The sequence below is a fragment of the Theropithecus gelada genome, chromosome 15, assembly GCF_003255815.1.
Source record: "Theropithecus gelada isolate Dixy chromosome 15, Tgel_1.0, whole genome shotgun sequence".
In the NCBI taxonomy this organism is placed as follows: Eukaryota; Metazoa; Chordata; class Mammalia; order Primates; family Cercopithecidae; genus Theropithecus; species Theropithecus gelada.
This window is the reverse complement of record NC_037683.1, coordinates 48,158,511-48,178,392: the sequence shown is the minus strand read 5'-3', so window position 1 is coordinate 48,178,392 and position 19,882 is coordinate 48,158,511. Positions and strand designations below refer to the sequence as shown.

General features: G+C 46.7%; 1 protein-coding gene across 2 annotated transcripts in view; it reads right to left on the bottom strand.

The window, feature by feature from the left end:
• Positions 1–4,019: 4,019 nt before the first annotated feature.
• The window catches only part of DCAF12 (DDB1 and CUL4 associated factor 12), a 34,696-nt gene continuing 18,833 nt past the window's right edge, over positions 4,020–19,882 (bottom strand). The window contains exons 5-9 of one of the 2 annotated variants that reach the window (XM_025359410.1): positions 16,581–16,774; positions 14,986–15,051; positions 10,901–11,063; positions 7,058–7,236; positions 4,020–6,169 (exon numbers count right to left, since the gene is read on the bottom strand). In XM_025359410.1, the coding sequence (XP_025215195.1) occupies positions 6,011–6,169; positions 7,058–7,236; positions 10,901–11,063; positions 14,986–15,051; positions 16,581–16,774 (761 nt within the window). In that variant the 3' untranslated portion in view covers positions 4,020–6,010. Of the gene's footprint in view, positions 6,170–7,053; positions 7,237–10,900; positions 11,064–14,985; positions 15,052–16,580; positions 16,775–19,882 lie in introns of both variants that reach the window. The other variant, XM_025359411.1, reaches the window with a different exon arrangement.

Genomic DNA, 19,882 nt, shown 5'->3' with positions numbered 1-19,882 from the left:
TCTTGCTCTGTTGCCCAGGTTGGAGTGCAGTGGCACAATCATAGGTCACAGCAGCCTCAAACTACTGGGCTCAAACGCTCCTCCTGTGCACCATCATGCCTGGCTAAGTTTTCAATTTTGTGCAGAGATCAGGTCTTGCTATATTGCCCAGGCTGATCTTGAACTCCTAGTGTCGTGCAATTTCTGCCTTGGCCTCCCAAAGTGCTGGGATTACAGGCACGAGCCACTGAGCCTGGTCAGTTTCTTTTCTTTTCTTTTTTTTTTTTTTTTGAGACAGGGTCCTACTCTGTTGCCCAGGCTGGAGTGCAGTGGCACAATCCTGGCGCACTGCAGCCTTAAACTCCTGGGCTCAGGTGATCTTCCTGTCTCTGCCTCCCAAGTACCTGGGACTGTAGGTGGGCATCACCATGCAAGGCTAATTATTTGTAGAGATGGGGTCTCACTATGTTGGCCAGACTGGTCTCAAATTCCTGGCTTCAGGCAATCCACCTCAGCCTCCCAAAGTGTTGGGATTATAGGTGTAAGCCACTATACCCAGCTCAGTTTCTTTTCTTTTTTTTTTTTTTTTTTGAGATGGAGTCTCGCTCTGTCACCCAGGCTGGAGTGCAGTGGCCAGATCTCAGCTCACTGCAAGCTCTGCCTCCCGGGTTTACGCCATTCTCCTGCCTCAGCCTCCCGAGTAGCTGGGACTACAGGCGCCCGCCACCTCGCCCGGCTAGTTTTTTTTGTATTTTTTAGTAGAGACGGGGTTTCACCGTGTTAGCCAGGATGGTCTTGATCTCCTGACCTCGTGATCCGCCCATCTCGGCCTCCCAAAGTGCTAGGATTACAGGCTTGAGCCACCGCGCCTGGCTAGTTTATTTTAAGGTATGAGTTGATCATCTGTTTTCTTCCTGTCCATAGCACTAGTGATGTTAATTATATCTCTGAATACACCTTACAGCTTACAGCTTAACAAGAAGCACAGTAAACATGTGACTATGAGCACCTTTTTTTTTTTTTTTCCAAGATGGAGTCTCTGTTGTCAGGCTGGAGTGCAGTGGCATGATCTCGACTCACTGCAACCTCCGACCCCTGGGTCCAAGCGATTCTCCTGCCTCAGCCTCCTGAGTAGGTGGGATTCCAGGCACGAGCCACCACACCCAGCTAATTTTTTGTACTTTTAGTGGAGATAGGGTTTCTCAATCTTCTGACCACGTGATCTGCCCACTTCAGCCTCCCAAAGTGCCAGGATTACAGGCGTGAGCCACTGCACCCGGCCTGAGTACTGTTAAATAGTATTATCCCTTAAAAATCCTGCCTTCGGCAATTCCACACTAATCAAGAAGAGTGTTCAGATGTGAGGCCCAACCCAGGGGGATTCTGATAGTCCACATGTCTCTTGGAGAGAGGAATCATAAAAGAGCTCACAACTCCATCTCCATCTTGAGTTCAGTTCACACCTTTCTCTCCAGTGGTAGTATTCCTATGTCTCACATTTCTTTCATTGGATTCTTCTTTGGAGGAGCTAAGGGCAGAACCAAGCTAAAAAACCTGAGCCTTTTATTGTCTTCATCACTGGTTCCAGAATTAGCAACCTATGTTTCTATCCTCCCAAACCTTTCAGTTATCTCAGCACGCTAGCATGAAGAAAGATGTGAATGAACTAGCATGAAGCAAATAACAACCCTCCGCCCCTCATTGTTGTCTTCTAGACACCAGCCAATTGAAAAGCGGAACAAAAACACTTGGATCATAGGCTAACTCCTACAAGATTGATCCCTGGTGCTGATACAAGTATGGACATCCTGACTTGCTATTTCTGGGTACCTGCACTAGGAATGGCAGCTGGATCAGAGTGGCCTGGACTGGGGGCAGTCTTTAGCTTTATTAGGAACACAGGGCCAGATCAATAATCAATTAGAGTTGGCAGGGGACCAGGGACTTGGAGCATAAACAAGTCATGAAGGGCTAAGAATTCAGTTCAGCTCCAAAGCCTCCTGTAAAAGGACCCGAAGGATGAGGAGGAGCCAGTAGACTATTTGGAATAAGGCATGTGGCATGTGGCCTGAGAGAGAACAAGAAGTTCTTTCACAGAAGGGAGTAGGGACTGCTGGCAAAAAGGGGACCCTATAAAGTCCACAAAGCCCTTCTGTGATACATGCTTTGCTGGAGAGTCTGGCTGGAAAATGGGAGCAGGGCCAAGATTCCATGGAGGCCAGAGGCCTAGGCCAAGTCAACCCCATATCCCCTAAGTCACCTTTCTTTGAGCATGTTCTATGGAACAAGTCCTATAGTAAAATACCAAAAACCTGAGAGTTCAGTTGTGCATGTGTACCTTTTTCCTTTCATAAATATTCATGACTCCTCCTATAGCTTATTAAATATATATATTCAGCCACCTTGTTCAACATAAATTCCTGTCCCCTTTGCCCCTCACTCAGAGTGTGTTTCTGACTTCTGGCCAGAAGCTCTACTTCCCAACTTGTCAGAATGGCCACCCTGCAGACTGCAACCCTTTGAGAAATAAAGCTCTCCTTTCCAATTTTTTTTTTTTTTTTTTTTTTTGAGACAGAGTCTGGCTCTGTCACCCAGGCTGGAGTGCAGTGGCCGGATCTCAGCTCACTGCAAGCTCCGCCTCCCGGGTTCCCGCCATTCTCCTGCCTCAGCCTCCCGAGTAGCTGGGACTACAGGCGCCCGTCACCTCGCCCGGCTAGTTTTTTGTATTTTTAGTAGAGACGGGGTTTCACCGTGTTAGCCAGGATGGTCTCGATCTCCTGACCTCGTGATCCGCCCGTCTCGGCCTCCCAAAGTGCTGGGATTACAGGCTTGAGCCACCGCGCCCGGCTCCAATTTTTAAAAATAAAAAAAACCTGACAGTAAAGGAATGAAGTTGCCTTTGTTCTAATCTGCATTTCCCAAAAATGATTTGACAATTTTTTTTTTGGAGTCTCACTCTGTTGCCCAGGCTGGAGTGTAGTGGCACAATCTCGGCTCACTGCAACCTCTGCCTCCCAGGTACAAGCAATTCTCCTGCCTCAGCCTCCCAATAGCTGGGATTACAGGCACCTGTCAACACACTCGGCTAATTTTTGTATTTTTGGTAGAGATGGGGTTTCACCATGTTGGCTGGGCTGGTCTCAAACTCCTGACCTCAGGTGATCCACCCACCTGGTACTCCCAAAGTGCTGGGATTACAGGTGTGAGCCACCGCACCCAGCCGACAATGAAGATTTTACAAATACTTTCCAAATTCATTTTGGGAAAGGCTAGTTTCAGCCCTTTCCAAATGTAACTCGTTTCCTCTGGGGAGCCCTCTCAAATTGCTTTAACTTACTCATCTCCCCTTCCTGTCTTGCAGCCTTTGACCGTATAGGAACCCATGTGTCATGTTCTGAACCAGTCAGTCTGTAAGGCAGGTGCACAGAGCAGCTGCATCCAGCTTGCCCTGGAAAGAACAAGTACCATGTGGCAGAAGAATAGGGGCGGCATTGCCAGGCTCTGCGGCCCAGCCCTGGTGGGTTTCCCGGAGATGACTGTGTGAAGAAGGGTGGTATGACTTAGCAGTTTCTCTCAGCTACAGCTCCAAATAGGCTCTAGGAAAACATCACTCTGGTCACTGTGCCTTCCCCTTACAAAGGGCAGTGAAGGTCTATGGTTCCAACTACAAAAAATAATAATATCCTATTCCCAGAGTACTATGCAAACACTTTCAGAGTCATTCTCAGGGCACCATCCAAGCAGACAGGGCCTATTACCAACCCTTACTTATGTGAGAGAAGTAACATCACACTACTTTGCTACCCTGAGCATATCCACCCGCAGCTAGGCCTCAGAGCAACTGATCTTGGGCTAGAGTTGGGGACCTGGACCTACCAGGTCTTAGCATCTGTGTCTGCACTTGACCTGCCTTTAACCTGGAGGTAGTGCTTGTGTTCTCCATCTGCCACAAGCAGTCCCAACAGCTCAAGCCAACCTTCCAATTAGTCATGTGGGGCCTTTTTTGCAGGCTCCTGGCTACATAATACTCACTCACACCATTTTGCACTGGAATAATTTTTATTTTTTTCCTTGGCAAAAAGTCAAGTGCTACATTTTTAAAAACAGAAAATCTCAAACAATCAAATGCATTACCCATCACAGAAGAGGGTCTGGCAATAGTACAAAACATCCTACTGAAGATTTTTTTTGTTTTTTTAATATACAAGTCAGTTTAAAATGATAGAAGTTCTGTGAGAACTAAGAAATCTACAGCCTGTAGTTTAATAATAGAAAAAAAATTAAGACAATTAAAAGATCTATAGCATCCAGCATTTTGCTTAATTCCCTGTTTATAGCACCTATTTCTCTAGGTTCGAAGATGAGAATTCCAGAACCTGTGGTATGTGCTGTGTAACAAGTTAGGGTGGACTTGCTGTCTCTCCTCTCCAGCAGCCCCTCACCATTAAAAGGAGGATATATATATTATTTTTTTCCAATTTCCCTACTTACACCCAGAGAAGAGGGGGACAACTGGGAGAGCAAGTTAAAAAACTGGGGTGCAGGAATAAATATGACTTTTCCTTTCCCCACAATGGGATGTTGACAGAAAAGCAGAGTATGTGCTTAGAGGAATTCGTGGGTGGGAAGAGCTGTTATCTTTGACATGATGTGTAAAAATCAAGGAACAAGTGGACATCACAGTCAGTCGCCTGCAAGTTAAAAAACCCCAGACTAAACACACAGTTCAAGGGAGGAACAGACAAATTACTAATCACATCGATGCTGTTACATGCACAATGACGCTGACTGCAGGCCAGCCTGTCACCATCTCAGGGCTAAGCCAGCAGAGTAGGAGGGGTGGCTTCAACCCCAAGTCCCGCTGCAGTGGGAAAATGAGTATTCCACACATGAAGCACTCACTACACACAGATAAACCCCCTGCTCACCCCCACCTTCTTAGACTTAACCCAATTTAGAAAATAAAAGCAAAACCCATTGAGGAGATTGGAAGAATGGCAGAAAGGATTCTCCTCAAAGCCAAGAGGACTATGGATGTGAACCTTAGCAGACTTGAGACTCCCAGCTCCAGGCCCCTTAAACACCAGATCAGGTCTTGAGGGGATGGAGAGAGAAGCTAGGATGGGGATTCTCTTTACCAAGTCCCATGAAGCCTTTTGCAGCCTCTAGAGCTGAACCTGGATGGTGAGTCTGATGTTTTAGGGGTGTGGCTACTGGCTAAGCAGATGTGAGGGTGGGAAGGGGAAGTGACACCAGCTTCCCACACGGGGGACACACAGGTGGGAAGACAGGTAGGGCTGGATCACTTTGCAGTCCTGGCACAGGAGGCCCCAGGAAGCCTGCAATCTAACTCAAAAGATTTTCCCAGTGGTAATTTCTTTTCCTTTCTGTTTTTACTTCCTATTATCAGTGTTGTTAGACTTTATAAAACAAGTTACAGACTAGTCCCAAAGCTGGACTCTGTGAATAAAGTTGTTTCTTTTATAAATATTTTAATTACAAGTAATCCTCACTCCAGGTAATTTCAGTGACACACAGTACCTACAGGCACACAAGATCACACACTCACACTCACACACACATACACACACACACAGACAAGATCTCTCTCACACACACACAGCTCCCAAACTTTCACAGAAAGTCTGACAGCAACCATATAATTATAAAGGAGCCCTACCTCTCAAGAGTGAAGTAAGGGTGAGAATGACTATGTCATTTCAGCCTAAAGAAGCCAGAGAGGGGAGAATGTGTGTCACTTAAAGAAAAATAGGGATTAGCAACAATGTTTGGTTGAAAAGCCAGAATAAAAGATAGTAAAATTTTGATTACCAAAGGGGAAAACAAAAAACCAAACAACCTTCAGATTTCTGTACAGAGCTTCTTCCTATTAAGTGCCTAAACTACAGGCAAACTTTGGTGTTCCCACTAAAACACAAGAGCCTCACACAATTAGGAAAAAAAAAATCAGAAGAAACAAGGAAACTGAGGATGGAAGTTAGTGTAAATCTCTGCATTTGGGGAGTTGTCATTAACTCCAGAGCCCAGCATAGTTTCCATGGAGCCCTGAAGGGAGGGGACCTCCTGCCACAAAGAGTTTCGTTCCAGACGAGTCGTAGCAGTGGGTGTAAACAGCATTGGGGAAGAAGTCAATGTCTGAAAAGTAATTCCTCCAGGTTTCATCATGGTTCTATGGGAAGAGAAAAGGACTACAATTAGCACCTCTAGCCATGGGGCAGGAAAAGGGGGAGGAAGGGACAGGAATGCTTTCTGGTCTCCTTAAGGGAACAGGGTTCTACAGGTACAACCTCATGTCAGGAGATTCGCTGGTTGATTCTCATGGGAATCGGGGCCTCATTTTTCCAACTAAACATTAGGGAAGAATGGAGCAGCTGAAGAATTGCTATACAAGGCTCAGTTCTTCTCAGCAGAGTTCGAACCAAAGTTCTATTTTCCCTCCACCTGCTAGACACAGGAGAAAGAACCAAACACTTGAATAATTCACTGGAGGTAGGGCGCACTGGTTCATGGCTGTGATCTCAGAATTTTAGGAGGCCAAGGTGAGAGAATCACTTGAGCCCACGAGTTTGAGACCAGCCTGGGCAATGTGGCGAGACCCCATCTCTACTAAAAAAAATAAATTAGCCAGGCATAGTGCATATGCCTGTGGTCCCAGCTACTTGGGAGGCTGAGGCAGGAGGACTGCTTGAGCCCAGGAGTTCAAGGCTACATACAGTAAGCTATGATCACACTACTGCACTCCAGCCTGGGCAACACAGTGATGCTGTCTAAAAAAAAAAAAAAAAAAAAATTCACTGACAGCTGTGGTGGGAGGTTCCTCTATTATGCCTTGGGGAAAATCCTAAGTCAACCAGTGTGTTTTACTGGGCCTCAGTTTTCCCACAGGTAACGTAGAGACACAAAAGCAAGATCAGGGGGAAGTCTTCTCCTGTTCCAAGGAGTGCCTTTTACTGGTGAAAAAGTGTGAGTAGATGGTGTGTCAGTGGGGGCTGAGGGGTAGAGGAAGATAATTTTTCTGTTACTGTGTAGCAGTCATCTCAGGCAGGGGCTTACTCACCAGCCAGCCTTTGCCAGTGGTTAGTTTCAGATTCTCCCCTGCTAGTCTGGGCTTGGACCCATAACAAGCTGAGAGCCTCTCTTCCAGAAATCTCTGAGCTCGGATGTCATAGAACAGCAGGGAGCCCTGCCCAGTTCCCACAGTGATGATGTGCTCATAGAAACTCACGGACCGGATTCCTGAAAGAGAGAAAAGTAAAAGGCAGTGAGGTGGGAGAGAATATTTGCTTGACTGTCTGCTAGCCTGAATTTCTGCAACACTGAGTTTCCACTGTCCACCCCGCTCCCCTCAACGTATCAGACAGTGCTTTCCCAATGGCAAGTTAGCTCATGAAAAAGCAAAGAGAATCCTGATGCCATCCTGCCTATCCACACACTAACAGAAACCATCCGAGAAGCCTTGGAAAAGTGTCAGATTCCCGATGATGCTCAAGATGCTTTTGACTGAAGACCGTAAGTACTCAGAACTTCCTTGCTTCCTCTCAACTCACTCTGGAGTCATCTTTCATAACTCTAAACTTTTCTCCATCATATGTTTCCAACCTACACTGCAACTCAAGGTAATCTGCATATTTATAAATCATTAAGTCATCAAGGATTCCTTATATTTGACCTAAAACCGCTACTGTGGCAAATGCAAGAAGTCTTTTTTTATTTTTTGAGATGCAGTCTCACTCTGTCGCCCAGGTTGGAGTGCAATGGCGCGATCTTGGTTTACCGCAACCTCTGCCGTCCAGGTTCAAGTGATTCTCCTGCCTTAGCCTCCCAAGTAGCTGGGATTACAGGCTCCTGCCACCACACTTAGCTAATTCTTGCATTTTCAGTACAGACAGGGTTTCACCACGTTGGCCAGGCTGGTCTTGAACTCCTGACCTCAAGTGATCCACCTCGGCCTCCCAAAGTGCTGGGATTACAGGCATGAGCCACTGTGCTCGGCCACAGTGCAAGAAGTCTTTATCTGGTATTAGATGTTTTGAGAGTGGCAAAAAGCCCAGAATTAAATACCCAAAGAAGTTTAAGACAAGTCATGTAATTACTTTAGATCACAAGGAAAACACATCTGCTGTACTTGGGGATCAAATCAGTGCTTGGGATATGAAGATGTCTCTTGGCATATAAGAACTGGATAATATTTGTGGAACCAGTATTTCCTTACTAGGTATGAAAATTACCCCCATTAAACAGTACCAAAAATCTCTTAAAACTTTTCATTGCATACATTATTACAGCCAAACCTACTAAGTCTTTTCTCTTTTTTTTTTTTTTTTTTGAGACAAGAGTCTCTGTTGCCAAAGCTGGAGTGCAGTGGCTCAGTCTTGGCTCACTGCAACCTCTGCCTCCCAGATTCAAGTGATTCTCCCACCTCAGCCTCCCAAGTAGCTGGAACTACAGGCACCCGCTACCACCCCCAGCTAATTTTTTTTGTATTTTTAGTAGAGATGGGGTTTCACCATGTTGATCAGGCTGGTCTTAAACTCCTGACCTCAGGTGATCCACCTGTCTCAGGCTCCCAAAGTGCTGGGATTACAGGCATCAGCCACTGCGTCTGGCCCTATTTATTCCTTTCTCTACTACTCTCATTATACATTATTCTTTGTTCTAAAATATAAGCATTTTAACTATAATTAAGAAAAAATAGGCTGGGCATGGTGGCTCAAGCCTGTAATCCCAGCACTTTGGGAGGCCCAAGGCAAGTGGATCACTTGAGGTCAGGAGTTCGAGACCAGTCTGGCCAACATGGTGAAACGCCATCTCTACTAAAAACATAAAAATTAGTTGGGCATGGTGGTACACGCCTGTAGTCCCAGCTGCTCAGGAGGCTAATGCAGGAGAATCGCTTGAACCTGGGAGGCAAAGGGTGCAGTAAGCTGAGATCACGCCACTTCACTCCAGCCTGGGTGACAGAGCTAGACTCATCTCAAAAAAAAAAAAAAGAAATAGCTGGGCACAGTGTCTCATGCCTGTAATCCCTATAATCTTAGCACACACTTTGGGAGGCTGAGGTGGGTGGCCCAAGAGTTTGAGACAAGTCTGGGCAACATGATGAGAACCTGTCTCTACAAAAATACAAAAATTAGCTGAATGAGGTGGTGGACGCTTATAGTCCCAGCTACTTGGGAGGCTGAGGTGGGAGGACTGCTTGAGCCTGGCAGGTGGAAGCTGCAAAGAGCCGAGATTGCGCCACTGTCCTCCAGCCTGGCCAACAGAGTGAGGACCCTGTCTCCAAAAAAAAAAAAAAGACCCAAACAAAAGCTACTTTGCAGTATCTGCACAGGAATAAACACTACTTGAAAAAGAGAGGGTGAACTATAATCCACAGTGTGCCTTTTAGGACTCTCATGATAACACAGCCATAGTTTTGCATGAGAAAATGAGATAAAGTGAGATAAAGAAAATACAATTTGTTAAGTTGGATTCTGGTCCCTAGCTGTTCCCCCATTAAGCTGTGTGATGCTGGGCAAGTTATTTAGCCGGCTCTAGGTCTTATGTGTAAAACTATCTTTTCTCATCTGCTTCCCACAGGGTTCTTGGTATGATGAAATGGGATGTCAGAAAAAGGTATTCTGAAACCTTCAAAGTACACTGGAATAAGTATTTTTTCCCTCTTCAATAAAGAATGAGGGTGCTCTTACAGAGAACATGCTATAAAAGATTTGAGGTGGAAGCTTAATTTACCCAGTGGTCAGAACTAAATTCAGTATTCTCTTCAGCCTCATTGAGGTTTGTCATACAATATACGGCACATAAAGTATACTATTTGAGGTTCTAACATATGTATATATCCATGACATCATAACCACAATCTACATAATGAACATACTCATTACCCTGAGGTTTCCTCATGCCCTTTGTAAACTTCCTCCTTATCCCACCATACCACATCTTAGCATAAATGGAATTTTAGTTTAGGCAGGACCACAGCAAAAAAATTACCACAGGACAGAAAGTAGGGTTCTCGGCCAGGTGCAGTGGCTCACGCCTGTAATCCCAGCACTCTGGGAGGCCAAGGTGGGTGGATCACAAGGTCAAGAGATCAAGGCCATCCTGGCCAACATAGTGAAACTCCGTCTCTACTAAAAGTACAAAAATTAGTTGGGCGTGGTGGTGTATGCCTGTAGTCCCAGCTACTCGGGAGGCTGAGGCAGGAGAATCACTTGAACTTGGAAGGCAGAGGTTGCAGTGAGCCGAGATCACACCACTGCACTCCAGCCTGGTGTTAGAGCGAGACTCTGCCTCAAAAAAAAAAAAAGAAAGAAAGAAAGAAAGAAAGTAGGGCTTTCTAAAAGAACATGGAAACTACTAACTAATATCCTCACTGGTGGCTTCCAACAAAGGCTTCTGTGGCCACACATTTGTCTGTGGTGTTTGAAAGCCTAGTGCCCTTTTGTGTCACTCCCCTCCCCCCCCCCCCCCCTTTTTTTTTTGAGACAGAGTTTCGCTCTCGTTGCCCAAGCTGGAGTGCAATGGTGCGATCTCAGCTCACTGCAACCTCCGCTGACCAGGTTCAAGTGATTCTCCTGCCTCAGCCTCCCGAGTAGCTGGGATTACAGGCATGCACCACTGTGCCCGGCTAATTTTGTATTTTTGGTAGAGACAGGGCTTCTCCATATTGGTCAGGCTGGTCTCAAACTCCCGACCTCAGGTGATCCGCCTGCCTCAGCCTCCCCAAGTGCTGGGATTACAGGCGTAAGTCACCGCGCCCAGCCGTCACTCCCCTTTTTGAACACATTTTTGTATGTTCCATACAGAGCACTATACCTGTTTGGAAACCAACAAAGACACTGAAAGTCAGAACCCATATGCAGTTCAGCTGTAGGCCTGAGGTGCACACAGGGACTCTTACCACTGCCTCGCTCCCTGGAACAGACAGACTTGACATTGTATGATGGCTGCCGTGGATCCAAGAAGGAGACATGAGCTTGGGAGCCCACTGCATACACTGACCATTCACTACCATAGGCCAGACACACGTTCTCACGGCAATATGGCAGTTTGGTGGAGAGGAGCTGAAAATAGAGGAGAGATATAACCATGGCATCAGCAGAGAGGCATAAGCCACTGTGCTCAGCCACAGTGCAGGGATATTGTTTCTGGACTCCCACCTCGGTGGGCTTCCCTCAAACAAAAGCCACATAAAATCAAGCCCTGATTACAGAAATAACACTCTGTTCTACCCCTAGGTATACAGGAGAAAGACGAGTTGACTGTAATAAAAAATAAGACCTAGATAATGAAAGAGACAGGCTGGGGAAAAGGTAAATCTGGAATAAATAATCAGAAGTAGCTGGAAAGGCCAAGGCCTTTCTTGGTAGGCTGTTTCAACTATTCAGGTTGTTTCTGGGAATCGTTCCAGGGCACTAAAGCCATGGTCCCACTCTGTTCTGTCTGCCAGTAAGGGCCACCTCAGTGCTTTTCAGATAAAGAGGCTGATCTCTGGCTACCTCCACCTCACCTTCCCACCTCAATGGGAATTGTATGCTATAGAAAGCACACTCATGGGACTAGCTTAATCCCAGATAACCCACATCTGCCTTAACCCTGGGTCTCTGTCAGTTAGCAAATCCTCAGTGGGTGCATACTACACATAAGTGCATACTACACATAAGAGCATACAAGGTCAGTGGAGCTCAAAGGCTATTGTGACATGAAGGAATCACTAATTCCTGGAACCCTGCTTCCTCTTGCAAAGTCCTCTAGGATAAGAAGAAGACAAAAAGCTGGGCACTGTGGCTAACACCTATAATCCCAGCACTTTGGGAGGCTGAGGCAGGCAGATCACCTGAGGTCAGGAGTTTGAGACCACGCTGGCCAACCTGGTGAGACCCCATCTCTACTAAAAACACAAAAAATTAGCTAGCGGTGGTGGTACATGCCTGTAATCCCAGCTACTCAGGAGGCTGAGGCAGGAGAATCGCTTGAACCTGGGAGGCGGAGGTTGCAGTGAGCTGAGATCGTGCCACTGCACTCTAGCCTGGGCAACAAAGTGAGACTGTCTCAAAAAAAAAAAAAAAAAAAGACAAATGATTCACAAGTAGGTTTAACTCTGTAAAGTTGCTTGTTGAGTCACCCTCATCCAAAATGCTTGTGACTACAAATGTTTTGAATTTTGGATTTCTCCAGATTTTTTTTTTTTTTTTTTTTGAGATGGAGTCTCGCACTGTCTCCCAGGCCAGAGTGCAGTGGTGCGATCTCGGCTCACTGAAAGCTCCGCCTCCTGGGTTCACGCCATTCTCCTGCCTCAGCCTCCTGGGTAGCTGGGACTACAGGTGCCCGCCACCACGCCTGGCTAATTTTTTGTATTTTTAGTAGAGATGGGGTTTCACCATGTTAGCCAGGATGGTCTCCATCTCCTGACCTTGTGATACGCCCGCCTTGGCCTCCCAAAGTGCTGGGATTACAGGCGTGAGCCACCAAGCCTGGCCCAGGATTTAAAATATCTACATATATGTAATGAGCTATTCTTGGGGATGGCACCCAAGTCTAACTGCAAAATTCATTTATGTTTCTTTTTTATTGAGATGGAGTCTCGCTCTGTCCCCCAGGCTGGAGTGCAGTGGCACCATCTCAGCTCACTGCAAGCTCCGCCTCCCGGGTTCACGCCATTCTCCTGCCTCAGCCTCCCGAGTAGCTGGGACTACAGGCACCCACCACCACGCCCGACTAGTTTTTTGTATTTTTTTTAGTAGAGACGGGGTTTGTGGGTTAGCCAGGATGGTCTCGATCTCCTGACCTCGTGATCTGCCCGTCTCGGCCTCCCAAAGTGCTGGGATTACAGGCTTGAGCCACCGTGCCCGGCCTCATTTATGTTTCATATACATCTTATACACATAGACTGAAGGTAATTTTATATAATATTTTAAATAATTTTCTGCATGAAACAATGTTTGGTACACTGACCCGTCAGAAAGCAAAGGTGTCTGGTGTGAAATTTTCCACTTGTGGCATTGCGTTGGTGCTCAAAAAGTTTTGGACTTTGGAGCCTTTTTTTTTCTTTTTCTTTTTTTTGAGAGAGTCTTGCTCTGTTGCCAGGCTGGAGTGCAGTGGCACGATCTCAGCTCACTGCAACTTTCGCCTCCTGGGTTCAAGCGATTCTCCTGCCTCAGCCTCCCGAATACCTGGGACTACAGGAGCCCACCACCACGCCCAGCTATTTATGTATTTTTAGTAGAGACAGGGTTTCACTATGTTGGCCAGAATGGTCTCGATCTCTTGACCTCGTGATCCATCTGCCTTGGCCTCCCAAAGTGCTGGGATTACAGGCCTGAGCCACCACGCCTGACTTTTTTTTTTTTCTTTTTTTGAGATAGGGTCTCGCTTTGTCACCCATGCTGGAGTGCAGTGGCAAAATTACGGCTCGCTGCAGCCTTGACCTCCTTGGCTCAAGCGGTCCTACCACCTCAGCACCATTACCCTCCAGTAGCTGGGACTACAGGCATGTGCCACAATGTATGGCTAATTTTTAAATTTTTTTTGCAGAGATCAGGTCTTGCTGTGTTGCCTAGGCTAGTTTTGAACTCCTGGGCTCAAGCCTCCTGCTTCAGCCTCCCAAAGTGTTGGGATTACAGGCGTGAGACATTGTGCCCAACTGGATTTTGGAGCATTCTGGATTAGGGATGATTAATTTGTATTGTAAATTAAGTCTATTTTCTCATTACCTTACATGATTATTTCAGAGATAGTTTATCTTAATTTGATCGATCTTCAATTGCCAAAGGTTCCTAACACTTAGGTTTTCCTTCTCGTACAGCATGCCAAGTAGTTACTAATCTTTTATATATATATATATATTTTTTTTTTTGAGACAGAGTCTCGCTCTATTCCCCTGGCTGGAGTGCAGTGGCGCGATCTCGGCTCACTGCAAGCTCCGCCTTCCGGGTTCCTGCCATTCTCCTGCCTCAGCCTCCCAAGTAGCTGGGACTACAGGCGCCCGCCACTGCGCCCAGCTAATTTTTTTTGTATTTTTAGTAGAGACGGGGTTTCACCGTGGTCTCGAACTCCTGACCTTGTGATCCGCCCGCCTCGGCCTCCCAAAGTGCTGGGATTACAGGCGTGAGCCACCGCGCCCGGCCACCAAGTAGTTACTAATCTACAAAGAAATACTTAAATGCATTGTTGAGGAGGACTGCTAGTCAAAGGAGCCTCTAAGGAAGCTTTTGCAATATGAAAGAATCACCCTGTCTTACTCTTTAAAGACTTTCCTGCAAGAGAGGCATACCAGACTCAAAATTTCATGTACTGTGCAAAAACATGCCCAGACCTTTGGAGAACTGGTCTTTTAAACAAGAATTGAGACCAGGTGCAATGGCTCATGCCTGAACTCTCAGCACTTCAGGAGACCAAGATGGGAGGATCGCTTGAGGTCAAGAGTTCAAAACCAGCCTGGGCAACATAGCGAGACTCTGTCTCTACAAAAAATTAACAAAACAAAACAAAACAAAACAAAAACCAGATGGGTGTGGTGACACATGCCCATAGTCTCAGCTACTTGGAAGGCTGAGGCAAGACGATTGCTTATGCCCAGGAGTTCAAGGCTGCACTGATCCATGAGCCATGACTACACTCCAGCTTGGGTGACAAAGTGAGACCCTATACTTACTGTCTCTAAAAATAAAAATACCAACCTGGCCAACATGGTGAGACCGCGTTCCTACTAAAAATACAAAAGAATACCTGGGCATATTGGCAGACGCCTGTAATCCCAGCTACTCTGGTGGCTGAGGCACAAGAATTGGTTGAACCCAGGAGGCAGGGGTTGCAGTGAGCCAAGATTGTACCACTGCACTCCAGCCTGGGCATCAGAGCGACACTCTGCCTCAAAAATAAATAAATAGGTAAAATAAACAAGAATGAAAAAGCTCAGCAAGAATTACAGTATTTTAACTGTAAGGTGAATTATTATGTAAAACCACCAAATCATGTTTATCACACCTTAGATAGTGTATTTTCAGCCTTCCAGAGATGAAAGTAGCCATCCAGAGACACTGCTCCCAATTCCTACAAGAGCAATGAAAACCAGGTTATATTATCATCCATAGCAACTAATCCACGATAATAAGCAGGAGAGGTATCTAAGGTCAGGGTCCTTTACTCCTATCTTGGGATGATTCCAGCAGAGGTGCCAGTAATTATTAGACCATTACTTCACCCTACAGAACACAGCTGAATGGCATATTAAATTGAGGCTGCCAGTAATAACACAGGCACCCATGGTTCAAAAACTCCTCACTATGCCATCATTTCCTCAACATCCTGTTGGAGAGTTAAAGCAGGGCACACATGTGAAGGACAGTTTCATAATATAGTGTGAGAATTTCTGTAAGTGAAGAGTCTAATCTAGGAGAGATGAATCTACCCTCAGGCCATAAATATAGATGGGATAGAAGGCTAAGGGAACTACCCTTCAAACTGTGGCCTGATTCAGATTTTGGAGAAGCCTTTCTCTGGCTCTGGGTACATATTCTGACACTGCTTTTTTTTTTTTTTCGAGACGGAGTCTTCCTCTGTGGCCCAGGCTGGAGTGCAGTGGCGCAATCTTGGCTCACTGCAACCTCTGCCTCCCAGGTTCAAGCAATTCTCCCGCCTCAGCCTCCCGAGTAGCTGGGAATACAGGCACATGCCACCATGCCCAGCTAATTTTTTTGTATTTTCAGTAAAGATGAGGTTTTACCATGTTGGCCAGGCTGGTCTCAAACTCCTGACCTTGTGATCTGCCTGCCTTGGCCTCTGAAAGTGTAGGGATTACAGATGTGAGTCACTGCACCTGGCTAACATTCTGCTTTTATTAAACCCTCAGCATCAGATCTGACTCAGTAAGGTAAGACTTAGTGGAAATGTGAAGGGAAAGTGGGCAGTTAAGAATACTGGTTAGGTGTGATGCCTCACGCTTGTAATCCCAGCACTTTGGGAGGCCACGGAGAGTGAATCAACTGAGGTCAGGAGTTCGAGACCAGCCTGGCCAAATGGTGAAACCCCATCTCTACTAAAAAATACAAAATTAGTCACGCAGAGTGGTGCACGCCTGTAGTCCCAGCTACTTGGGAGGCTGAGGCAGAAGAATTGCTTGAACCTGGGAGACGGAGGTTGCTGTGAGCTGAGATCGCGCCATTACACTCCTGCTTAGGTGACAAGAGCAAAACACAGTCTCAAAAAAAAAAGGAATTAATACCAAAGAGAAAAAAAGTGATTGTTTTCAGAAGCAGGTATGAAAATCATGCCCAGAATAGAGCACCTGCAAAGGCATGTGCAAATGAGAGACAGTCAAATCAGGGTGGCCCTAGGGGAATTCTGTGAGGCTGACCCACAAATATAGACCACTCAGAGAAATACTGCAGAGACCAACTGAAGGGGTGGGTTTCAGAGCCTCAGTTATAATTTCTTACCAGCATCACTCAGCCTTTAAGAGGTGATGTGTGGGCTCAGAACCATGCTATATAGCAAGCACTGATGGGGAAGGAAAAAGGAGTGCATATCTCAAGACATAAGCAAGAGGAATAGACTTCAGGGATCCCTATACAAGTTCATACCTTGTTCTTGCTGTTGAAGGCCAGAGCCCGAACCTTGCAGTTGTCAGGGTTTGTGTCCTCTTTGGGGATGTCCTTTAAGGCCTTGTGAGTGATGTGTGCATACACAGGGACCCGCGACACATTGTGTCTTGCATCACTTTTGGTCAAAACATCATCTGTCACCTCCCACAGTCCCATAGAACCATCACGTGAGCCTGCAGGGCCAGGAGAACACAGATGTCAGATATACCCACCCCTCTATGGGAAATCCCACAGATGCCAAAGTGGGCTTTCAGAGTCTAGCTGTGCATCATCCTCATATGTGCTGAAGCTTGGCCAGATGGCCCATCCTGAACACAGAGCAGTAGACATTTTAATAGCTACGCTAAGAGAATTATTCACCTAAGGTCTAGGCATTAAAACATTTAAGTTTGACATGGTTGTTGAAATTTATTTTTTATTATTTTTTGAGAGAGTCTCACTTCGTCACCCAGGCTGGAGTGCAGTGGTGCGATCTCAGCTCACTGCAACCTCCGTCTCCTGGGTTCAAGCGATTCCCACGCCTCACCCTCCCGAGCAGCTGGGATTACAGGTGCCTGCTCCATGCCTGGCTATTTTTTTTGTATTTTTAGTAGAGACGGGGTTTAACCATGTTGCCCAAGCTGGTCTTGAACTCCTGAGCTCCAGTGATCAGCCTGCCTCGGCCTCCCAAAGTGCTAGGATTACAGGCATGAGCCACCACACCTGGGTGGCTCATGGGGGGACAGAGTTTCACTCTTGTTGCCCAGGCTGGAGTGCAATGGTGTGATCCTGGCTCACCACAACTTCCGCCTACTGGGTTCAAGCGATTCTCCTGCCTCAGCCTTCCGAGTAGCTGGGATTACAGGCATGTGTCACCATGCCCGGCTAATTTTGTATTTTCAGTAGAGACAGGGTTTCTCCATGTTGGTCAGGCTGGTCTTGAACTCCAGACCTCAGGTGATCCACCCACCTCAGCCTCCCAAAGTATAGGGATCACAGGTGTGAGCCACTGCGCTCGGCCCACAATCCTTTTATTAAGAATGACTGTTCTAGACTGTTCTTTATTAAGAATTACCATTCACAGCTGTAATCCCAGCACCTTGGGAGGCTGAGGTAGGTGGACCACCTGAGCTCAAGAGTTTGAGACCAGCCTGAGCAACATGGCGAAACCCCATCTCTACCAAAAATACAAAAAATTATCCAGGTTTGGTGGTGCACACCTGTGGTCCCAGCTACTCAGGAGGCTGAGCTGGGAGGATAGCTTGAGCCTGGGAAGCAGAAGTCGCAGTGAGCTGAGATTGTGCCACTGACTCCAACCTGGGTGACAGAGTGAGACCCCATCTCAAAAAACAAAACAAAACAAAAAAAAGATAACAATGACGACTGTTCTAGGCTGGGTACAGTGGTATATGCCTTTAATCCCAGCACTCTGGGAGGCCGGGTAACATGGCAAAACCCTGTCTCTACAAAAAATACAAAATTAGCCAGGTGTGGTAGCGCAAACCTGTAGTCCCAGCTATCCAGGAGGCTGACGTTGGAGGGTCACTGGAGCCTGGAGAGGTCAAGGATGCAGTGAGCTGGGATCACACCACCACCCTGGGCAACAGAGTTAAGACCCTGCCTCCAAAAAAAAAAAAAAAAAAAAGAAAAAGAAATGACTGTTCTACATAAATAAAATGAATGCTTAAAAAGATAAATCACTTCTCTTAGCAAACAATAATAAAGCTTAAAAAACCAGGCCAGGCACAGTGGCTCATGCCTGTAACCCCAGCACTTTGGGAGGCTGAGGTAGGCAGATAACGAGGTCAGGAGTTTGAGATCAGCCTGACCAACATGGTGAAACCCCGTCTCTACTAAAAACACAAAAATTAGTGGAGCGTGCGCCTATAATCCCAGCTACTCAGGAGGCTGAGGCAGGAGAATCACTTGAACCTGGGAGACGGAAGTTGCAATGAGCTGAGATCATACCACTGCACTCCAGCCTGGATGACAGAGACTCCGTCTCAAAACAACAACAATAACAAAAAACAAGAACACTTTTCTGTGAATTGAGCCCTGAATACACTGTTGGTGGCAAGCTAAAATGGTACCTTTCTAGAGTACAACTGAGCAACCTGCAGCAAGGAAATTTTATCTTCCTGGCCAGGTACAGTGGCTCACGCCTGTAATCCCAACACTTTGGGAGGCTTAGGCAGGCAGATCGCTTGAGGCCAGGAGGTTGAGACCAGCCTGGGCAAAATGTCAAAACACCATTAGTACAAAAAAATACAAAAAACTAGCCAGGTGTGGTGGCACATGCTTGTAGTCCCAGCTACTCAGGGATGGGGGTGGGGTGCTGAGACAGGAGGATTGTTTTGAGACTAGGAGGTTAAGGCTGCAGTGAGCCATGATCACGTCACTGCACTCCATCCTGGGTGACAGAGCAAGACCTTAACTCCAGAAAAAAAAAAAAAAAGAGGAGAAACAACAGCTGGGCGCAGTGGCTCACGCCTGTAATCCCAGCACTTTGGGAGGCTGAGGTGGGTGGATCACGAGGTCAGGAGTTCGAGATCAGCCTGAAACATGGTGTAAGCCATCTCTACTAAAAAGACAAACATCAGCTGGGTGTGGTGGTGAGCGCCTGTAGTCCCAGCTACTCAGAAGGCTGAGGCAGGAGAATCGCTTGAACCTGGGAGGCGGAGGTTGCAGTGAGCTAAGACATGGCCACTGCACTCCAGCTGGGCAACAGAAGACTCCATCTCAAAAAAAAAGAGGAACAGCCGGGCGTGGTAGCTCATGCCTGTAATCCCAGCACTTTGGGAGGCCGAGATGGGTGGATCACGAGGTCAGGAGATCGAGACCATCCTGGCTAACATGGTGAAACCCCGTCTCTACTAGAAATACAAAAATTAGCCGGGCGTGGCGGTGGGCACCTGTAGTTCCAGCTACACGGGAGGCTGAGGCAGGAGAATGGCATGAACCCGGGAGATGGAGCTTGCAGTGAGTGGAGATCGCGCCACTGCACTCCAGCCTGGGTGACAGAGCGAGACTCCGTCTGGGGGGGAAAAAAAAAGAGGAACAAACAAAAACAAAAAGTAAGTTTATATTCCTATTCAGAAACAATCCACCATCACAATACCCATATACAAAGATGTTTGTTCAGAACACTCAGTATGTTCAACAATAGGGTTATATTATATCCATAAAATGGAGTACCAAGAAATTATGTTTTAGGCCAGGCATAGTGGCTCATGCCTGTAATCCCAGCACTTTGAGAGGCTGAAGTGGGAGGACTGCTTGAGCCTAGGAGTTCGAGAGCAGCC